Raw genomic sequence first — 9,510 nt, forward strand, 5'->3', positions numbered from 1 at the left:
ATGCAACACTTAAAAATCTGGGCACAGGTTATTGTGGCTCTCGTGAGGCCCTTCTTCTTGTCTACAAATCAACCAGGGCTTGTCTAGGAGTGGACAGTTAACTAGAAGCCCTTTAAGACTTGATTGCTGCTATAGTCAACCTTTGGGCCCAACCCACATAGCTGCCCAGAGACATAGGCAAAAATATGAAAACTAGTGTACTGTGAATTGTAAGTTGTCCATCGTGGTGTCCAAGCAACCAAATTTCAAGGAAATAGAAACACCGTAGAGTGTGGGGTTTACTCATTGTTAAACATATTCTTATGGCTACTTCCTCCTGTTCCTCTGCAGCACGTACGCATATGAGTCAGCTATGTGATAGACACATCACTCCTTTCACCACCCAAAGAAGGAAATGAAATCTTGGTTTCTTGCTACCTTTTCAAACCTAAACAGCAAGAAGATACCTTCTGTACAATACATGAAATACCAGCTGTATTATAGTTGCAGATCCCAAAGCAGGAATGGCTGTAAAACTCTTCAGGAGGGAAACAAAACTTGATCTATGTATTAAATGCAACAGCATCCATATTCCCCCGCCCTCACCTCCACCCCATGGGTTCTTGCTCCTATATACGTCCTAAAAGCAGGGGTGGGCTGCTAGGGGTTCTTTGCAGGGGTTCGGGAGAACCTCTAGCTAAGATTCTGTGCAGTTTGGAGAACCCCTGGCTGGCCCTGCCCACCCGACCCTGCCCCTCCCTCCCAGGAGACCCCACACGGCCCGTTTTGGATGCAAGTAAGGGCAAGGCGTCAGAGGTGTCTAAAGATATTGTGGCTTATTGATAAATTAGCAAACCAGTTTAGGATGTTGGATAAACAGAGTGAGACAACGAGGAGTCGGCAACCTAGATCCTTCCTTGAAGACGATGCAACAATATTCTTTTTAATGCTCCCAAATAAGTGAGAATCGCAATCAGTCTGAGACCTGATAAATGACTTGATAAATTCCAACTTTATTGAAAACATAAACGACAACGTATCTTTTTTCCCCAACAACAACAACCCAACTCTTTTTTTAAAGCTCACACATGGAGAAATGTTGGTCTGCCTTCCTAGAAGACACAGGGCAGGGTTCAAAACAAATTACAACAAGCCAGCCTTTGTAACACGTTTTTTTTTTTCTTTTTCCCGCAACAGAGTTCTAGGCCGGGCGGTCAGTAAATCTCCTCCAGAATCCAAAACATAATGGAGAGAGACTCAAAAAATGTAGCAGAAGCATTTCCGCACACTGGTTTCGATCCTCTAGTTTGTGCAGAAATGATTCCACTAGATTCAGAGAGTGCCGTTTGGAAGGGCTGGGGGATCTCACCCCTTGAAAACTTTTCGGATCTCCTCCAGTTCTTGGATGGGCTCCCATTTCTGATGGATGGAAAACAGCTGCCGTATAAGACAAAAGATTAAAAAAGACAAAAGATTAACAAGCTTGCTGGTATTAGGGATTCATCCTCTCCCCCCTTCCCCCCAAATATCACTCATATTAGCGTTTCGCATTATAGAAGAGGCTATGTAAAATAAGATTTTTTTTTTATTCCTTGCCGAGATGGCAAAATGGACTACTTTGATTCGAGATAACACTTTGACTGCTTTTCATTTGACATGGGCACCAATTTGGGGCTTTCTGTTTGATAAAAATGAAGCTTTGAGTTGATGGCCTAAGAATTTGATGATTGGGGATGTTTTCACTGTAGAAATATGCAGTGGTGAAATTCAATTTTTTTTACTATCGGTTCTCTGGGCGTGGCTTGATGGGCATGGCAGGGGAAGGAGAAGGATATTGCAAAATTCCCATTCTCTCCCCACTCCTGGGAGAAGGATATTGCAAAATCTCCATTCCCACCCCACTCTGGGGCCAGACAGAGGTGGTATTTGCCGGTTGTCCGAACTACTCAAAATTTCCACTACCGGTTCTCCAGAACCTGTCAGAACCTGCTGGATTTCACCCCTGGAAATATGGCGTATTGTTGGAGTTTAATAAATATACACTTTGTTTTAGGTCCTTGTATGTTTTGATGTATTGGTTGTGATGTGGATTTGTGGAATTTGAATTCGTTTACTGGTTATTTGTTTTATTTAGACTATGGTAGTATATATTGTTATTATTTTTTTGATTGTTTGAGGTACAGTATATATCTTTTATATTTTAATTTTGTTGAATTTTTTTGTTAAACTAAAGCAAGACTGTTTTACGTATTTTAATTCTATTCATGTTGAAGAGAATTGGAACTCCCTTTTTCTTTTCTTTTTTTATATTATTGTTGGTTTTTCTTAGTGCCACTTTTTAAAATTCCGCACTGCCCTTCCTCCCCCAACAGCAACAATTTTGGTTGTAATTTTTGCTCCAACTTTCAATCGTTGAAATTTAATACAATTCTGTATTAAATTCTATCTGTCTTCTATGACTTTTATTCTGTGAGCTTTGACACCATTATGGATGTATACCTGTTTCCTTTGGATGGGGATAAATGAAGTTCAGTCTTGCAATAAGCTTTTTGTATTGAATTCAATCGGAATATTTTAATAAAGCCGATCACAACTTAATGACAACCTACAATTCTATTTATCTATTAGCCAGTATATTTAGCATTAAATATGAATAGCACTACCATTAATTTAGTTAGCTATTATGTATTTGTAGGTTTCTCTAGATTCTTAATAATACAATCCAGGACTTGTTAACCTATCAAGTTCATTACCTTTTGAGGTTCAGTGGGATCTACTTTTTCCCAAGGTTCAGGATTGTTCCACCTATCAATACTAAAAGCAAAAGGCAGCATTTATTATGGATGAGATAAAAATAACCTTTGGCTAAACGGCAGCTTAATAAAACCGTATTTCAGCTATTTAAAAAAAAAGACTCAATAGCACCACTCGATTTATTCTGAAGTTAGCATCACAGACTTCCACTGACCTTACTTTGGCTGAATAATTTAAAACTCTGGATTAAATGCTAATTCAGAAAACAATTCCTTTAGAGAGTAATATGGACGATCTGCTTAAATACTGCTAAGATACAGATAAACAATTTTCTTTAATACATAAAGAGAATTTCTATTGTAATCTGCTTCTTCCTTAGTTGCATAATGAAAAAGTTCAGCATCCAAGTACAGAGAAAGCATTTTTAAACCTTGTGGGTTTTAAAACCTAAACTCGGTTCTTGCTGAGCTTTATTCCTAATGCTCCATTAAAAAAAAAAAATAAACATACCCACACAAACACACCCCAATTGAAATAGAAAACGTGTTTTAAATTAGAAGGAATTCTTTCGATGTCTGCATTAGAGGCTTTTTGAACTTTGCCTGAAAAAAGACTCCTGTCAAAATGCCACTTCCTCCTTGAGAAATAAAACAAAAAAACAAAGAGGGAGAAACAGTTCTTATTCCCAGCCCTGTCTGATTTTATTCCTTGTTGCACAATTTTGTTCTTGTGTTAGTCTGACTAGGTGGCTCAGTGGCTAAGATACGGAGCTTGTCGATCAGAAAGGTCGGCAGTTCGGCGGTTCGAATCTCTAGTACAAGTCTCCTGCGTGAGCAGAGGGTTGGACTAGATAACCTCCAAGGTCCCATCCAACTCTGCTACTGTTAACTTGTAGTCCTGGGCGGGTGGTGGTGGTGGTGGAAACATGCTATTCCTTTGCCTGTTGTCCTTCATACCCTAATTGTCTTAAATTAAAACAACAACAAAGGAAAGAACCTGATCTGACGTAAAGCGAAGAACATTCTTTAGGGTGAGGATAAAGAAACAGGTGCTGCTTACATTATATCTGATCTTCTCAGGGCTCTGATGCCCGTGTACACCATCCCACTCAGCGTGGTAGTCATAATCATAGCCAGAGGAATCAGCTGAAAGATACAAAGCCCTCCCTTACCAAAGGGGATGCATCAAACCATCGTTCTATTTCGGGAGAAAACAGGACTTGTGAAGGACATTTCCTCCCAAACGTCTTTCCCCAATATTTCCTTGTCCCTGGAGGGTTGACAGCGATAGCAACTTCCCATCCAAGGATGCTTCTTACCTTTGCTGTACGCAGGTAGGACAATTTGATACCCTAACTCTGATTTGTCTAATACCAAAGACCCAAAACTTACCTCTCTATGCTTGTTAAAATACCGGAAGAATGACATCGTGTAAGCAGGTGCAACTCTGAGAGAAGGAAAAAAGAAAAAAGTTCCAAAGTTATCTTCGGGAAGCATCCTTTGGGTACCACGTTCCCATCTCCCTTCCAATTTATCATCCCTCTCTTGACTACATTAAAGAGCCCTCTTTCCTCCCTCATCACAACAACCTGGTTAAGTAGATCAGCAGAAAATTTCAGTGATACGCACTTCTGCCTTTATATACCGTTAACGCCCAAGGGTGCTGGATGTGTCCCAAGTCACGTAGTAGCTCCGATGGGCAATTTCAGCCACCTACAGATACTATAGGAGCATTGCACAGGATTAGGGTGCTCCCTGCTGGATGTGTGAAGCAATGGTAAGTGTCTTGGGTTAGTAGATAAAGTGAGAGTGTGATAATGGGGTCTGGCTGTGAGTACCACTTTACTGTAGTGATTAAGGCAACAGGTTAATAAAAAATAGTAGTAGTAAGCCCCAAAATACAAAGACCTGCAAATAGAAGTAGAATGACTATGGCAGAAGAAAGCAAAGATAGTACCAATAGTAATAGTAATAGTAATAGTAAAGGAGAAGAGAAGAGAAGAGAAGAGAAGAGAAGAGAGGAGAGGAGAGGAGAGGAGAGGAGAGGAGAGGAGAGGAGAAGAGAAGAGAAGAGAAGAGAAGAGAAGAGAAGAGAAGAGAAGAGAAGAGAAGAAAAGCAGAGTCCCTTGGGAGTTGGGCGGCATAGAAATGTGATAAATTAAATTAAATTAAATTAAATTAAATTAAATTAAATTAAATTAAATTAAATTAAATTAAATTAAATGAAGAGGAGAGGAGAGGAGAGGAGAGGAGAGGAGAGGAGAGGAGAAGAGAAGAGAAGAGAAGAGAAGAGAAGAGAAGAGAAGAGAAGAGAAGATTCTTTATTGGCCAAGTGTGATTGGATACATAAGGAATTTGTCTCTGGTGCATAAGCTCTCAGTGTACATACAAGCAACAGTGATAAATCATAAATCATAAGATACAAACAAGTGATAAATCACAAGGTCTCAATAGGAGAATGGGAAAGATGAGGAGGATAATAGCAATACAGCAATCCCAAAGCATCTGGAGCAACACTTGAACACCATTGGCATTGACAAATTCACCATCAGTCAATTGCAAAAGGCAGCTTGACTCACAACTGCTTGCAGCCCACAATGGTACCTTTTACGCCCTCAAACAACAATATCTGCCTATCCCAGGTCAGGATGAAGTATTCAATAGGTAGATGAATATGCCAAACCCAATCTAAACATCTGGCTGACTGGGTGACCAACCCTATTTACACAATTTACACAAACACAAGCAATTTATTAGATTTGTACTGCAAGAAGAGTTGATTTTTTTGGGAGATCCACGCTCACCTTGGAGAAGGTGAGTATTAGATGAGCTACGGAAAGATTGTGGCTGTTAGGAAGTACTTATTAGTAGGTTTATTTTCAAATCCTACCTCAGAAATATCTATTGCTAGAACCCTTCCTTTGCCAATTGCACCCAAAAGTTGCTAGATCTAAGTTAGTACCCCTGAGCCTATATGGAACATGGGCAGCTACATGAATCTAAATGAGTAAATAGAGGTAGGAAAGGCCTTTCTGATCCACAAAGGAAGTAATTGCAAGGAATTGCTTCAATATACAACCTCCACTATCCTAGCCTCACACTATGTTAAGAAAACGTAGAGCCAATTTTGGGGACGGTATTATAATTTGTGAGCTGCCTAGAGTCACCTCGTAGGGGATATGGACAACATAAAAATTTAATAAATAAACGAACAAATAGAAAAGGAAGGAGCAGACAGTGAAAACGAGTTAAATTGAGACCCCTTGTAAAATTGACAGAACGTTGACAGAAAACCTCCTGCATTTTCAGATGTTCAAAAAAGGCTCCCAAAATTGGTTGTTAGAAAGGGTTGCATTGCTTGAGAGAGGGATGATAGCAAATCTGGGTTAGCTCTGGTTGTACAAATGCAATCATAGGGCACCATTTTGGACCCGGCCTTTGGCAGCGGAGAAAATGAGGTTTGCCCAAGGTGCTCAAACCACAGTTGGCTGAATGGTGGTTTATTGCATGAAACATAACCTATCCCTTTCCAGCACTTGGCAAACAGCAAAATGCAAACCATTTGCAAGGCCGCAACAAAGCTAAGCTGCATCCTAGGCAGGGCCTGTGGGTCTCTGGGCTGCAATACGGAGCATTGCAAGGAGGCCCCCTCTCCACTGGAGACCCCTCAGTTGTGGACCAGGAAAATCGATACCGCAAGGCGGGGAGGAGGTCCCCTCTCTCACCTGTTGCCTGGTTGCAAAGGGAAGCCCGCAAGGCCTGGAACAAGTGAAAGAAATGCACCTCTCACCCTGCCCCACATTTGGGTTCATCCTGTTTCAATTGCATTTCCACATTCTGTTCACACAACACCCTTCTCTAGGTCACCTGAAATCTGGTGGCTGCATTCATAGTACGCGCTAAGTTTAAACCTTTCCTTTCCTTTCCTTTCCTTTCTCCTTCCCTTTCCCTTCCTTTCCTTTTTCCTTTTCTTTCTCCTTCCCTTTCCCCTTTTCCTTTCCCTTTCTTTCCTTTCCTTTCCTTTCCCTTTTCTTCCCTTCCCATCTCTTCCCTTTTTCCTTTCCTTCCTTTCTCCTTCCCTTCCCTTCCCTTTCCCTTCCTTCTTTCCTTTCCTTCCCTTCTCTTCCCTTTTTCCTTTCCTTACTTTCTCCTTCCCTTCCCTTCCCTTTCCTTTCTCCTTTTCCTTTCCCTTCCTTCTTTCCTTTTTTTCCCTTTCCTTCCCTTCTCTTCCCTTTTTCCTTTCCTTCCTCCTTCCCTTCCCTTCCCTTCCCTTCCCTTCCCTTCCCTTCCCTTCCCTTCCCTTCCCTTCCCTTCCCTTCCTCCTTTTCCTTTCCCTTCCTTCTTTCCTTTCCTTTCCCTTTCCTTCCCTTCTCTTCCCTTTTTCCTTTCCTTCCTTTCCCCTTCCCTTCCCTTCCCTTCCCTTCCCTTCCCTTCCCTTCCCTTCCCTTCCCTTGACAGCCACTTGTCAGAAATGGTACAAAGTCTCCTGCCTGAGCAGCAGGTTGTCAGACCTGGAAGCCATCTTTTACTTTTGAGCCTTCAGGCCTGCCACAAATTCTACTGTGGGAAATTGGGAGGGGTGGACTATATGATCTACAAGGTCCCTTCCAACTCTGTTATTATTCTGTTCTATTCTTTCCTCCTTCCTCCTTTCCTTTCTTTCACCAGGTGCTTTTCTTTGCCCGGCCAGTGTGAACCTGGTGGGTCACACTGCTTCCTTGGCCCGCTCGGCTCCATTTTGTTGCCCACCCAGCTGGCCAAGCCCCCTTCTCACCCTGTTTCCGTTACTGTTCAGGCCTTTCTTGGTGTTGCCTGTGAGATGGAGGACAAGAGGGGTGACCTCTCCCTTGTCTTGTTAGTTTCTAGTGAAGGGATGCCTCTTCTTCCCTCGTCAAGTCCTAGAATATGACAGGAAGAAGGCCGCAGTCTGAGCACAAAGGAAAATGTCAGTTGGAAGCAGTTGGTTCTCCCTTCCTTCCTTCCAGCCTTCCATCCATCCATCCATCCATCCATCCATCCATCCATTGCAGTTTCCCCAAAGTCTGGCTTGAGAATATAGGGCCTACTCAATGGGGGAGTTTTATTTTTAAATTAGCGCTAGCACATCATAGTAAGTAGGTGACAGCAACAAAGAACTGAAATTCAATGGCTGTGAATCCTTTCTGAGATTCACCACCTTTTCTCAAAACTCCGTTTTTTTGTTCATGCTATTATAATGTGAGGGACGTGGTGGCTCAGTGGCTAAGATGCTGAGCTTGTTGGTCAAAAGGTCGGCAGTTCAGCGGTTTGAATCCCTAGTGCCGCGTAATGGGGTTAGCTCCCGTTCCTTGTCCCAGCTTCTGCCAACCTAGCAGTTCGAAAGCACGTAAAAAATGCAAGTAGAAAAATAGGGACACCTTTGGGTGGGAAGGTAACAGCGTTCCGTGCGCCTTTGGCGTTGAGTCATGCCGGCCACATGACCCCGGAGACGTCTTCGGACAGGGCTGGCTCTTCGGCTTTGAAACAGAGATGAGCACCGCCCCCTAGAGTCGGGAACAACTAGCACATATGTGCGAGGGGAACCTTTACCTTTACCTTATTATAACTGTGTACTATTAAGTTGTTGCTGGTTTCTTAGTGACTGTATTGGTTTTCTCCATGATGATCGGTTGCAAATTTGGTCTTTCAATGGTGCACCGATCGCCATGGAAACGGAATCTCCCCAACCTTCTTGCTGGTCATCCTCTTCTTCACTTTCCTTCCACATTTCACAGTAACAGTCGACTATAAACAAAGCATTTCACCTGGCTAATCAATTGCATCTGAATAGCAAAATTGATGAACGAGCCAAGAATCTCCCAAAAAGATTATGACAAGGCCTTTCATTGAGTAACTTCTTTTATTGAATCACAGAACTCAGTCATATGAAGTTACAAAAATACTGAAATAAAGTCAATTTCTTGAATTTACAGATTAGATACAGATTAAAAGAGTTGGCAGGGACCTTGTAGGTCATCTAGTCCAACCCCCCGCCCAAGCAGACCCTACACCATTTCTGACAGATGGCAGTCCAGACTCTTCTTGAAAGCTTCCAGTGATGAAGCTCCCGCAACTTCCAAAGGCAACTTCTGTTCCATGGGTTGATTGTTCTCACTGTCAGAAAATTTCTCCTCATTTCCAAGTTGAATCTCTCCTTGTTCAGTTTCCATCCATTATTCCTTGTCTGGCCTTCAGGTGCTTTGGAAAAGAGGTTGACCCTCTCCTCTCTGTGGCAGCCCCTCAAATACTGGAAGACTGCTATCGTGTCTCCCCTGGTCCTTCTCTTCACTAGACTAGCCATGCTCAGTTCCTGCAACCGTTCTTCATATGTTTTAGCCTCCAGTCCCCTAAACATCCTGATTGCTCTTCTCTGCACTCTTTCTATGACGGGACTTATCCATCACACTAAATAAGAATATGGTTTATTTTGTTTGAACTGCAGTGGTGCATACATTGAACAATTCTGGAAAGCCGAATAAAATACGTTGGCTTGGTAGTACAGTGGTTTAATGCACCCTGTTATTAACACAGCTGCCTGCAATTTCTGCAGGTTCGAATCTTACCAGGCTCAAGGTTGACTCAGCCTTCCATCCTTTCTAAGGTAGGTTAAATGAGGACGCAGTTTGTGGGGGCAATAAGCTGACTTTATATAAATATACAAAAGTATGAAGGCTATTGCTTAACGCATTGTAAGCCGCCTTGAGTCTCCGGAGAAGGGCGGCATATAAATCAAATTAAAAAAAAAAAATGCATCCTGCCA

General features: G+C 42.3%; 1 protein-coding gene across 1 annotated transcript; it reads right to left on the bottom strand.

The window, feature by feature from the left end:
• Nucleotides 1-972: 972 nt before the first annotated feature.
• On the bottom strand, nucleotides 973-4,308 carry CUNH15orf48 (chromosome unknown C15orf48 homolog). Its single transcript, XM_070953751.1, has 4 exons — nucleotides 4,125-4,308; nucleotides 3,793-3,878; nucleotides 2,733-2,793; nucleotides 973-1,416 (listed from the first exon to the last, which is right to left on the bottom strand). The coding sequence occupies exons 1-4, from the start codon at nucleotides 4,227-4,229 to the stop codon at nucleotides 1,345-1,347; spliced, it is 324 nt and encodes a 107-aa protein (XP_070809852.1). The 5' UTR covers nucleotides 4,230-4,308; the 3' UTR covers nucleotides 973-1,344.
• Nucleotides 4,309-9,510: the final 5,202 nt, after the last annotated feature.

Source organism: Pituophis catenifer, unplaced genomic scaffold (assembly GCF_029215685.1).
Source record: "Pituophis catenifer annectens isolate HBS135680 unplaced genomic scaffold, rPitCat1.0.hap2 SCAF_14, whole genome shotgun sequence".
Taxonomy (NCBI): domain Eukaryota; kingdom Metazoa; phylum Chordata; class Lepidosauria; order Squamata; family Colubridae; genus Pituophis; species Pituophis catenifer.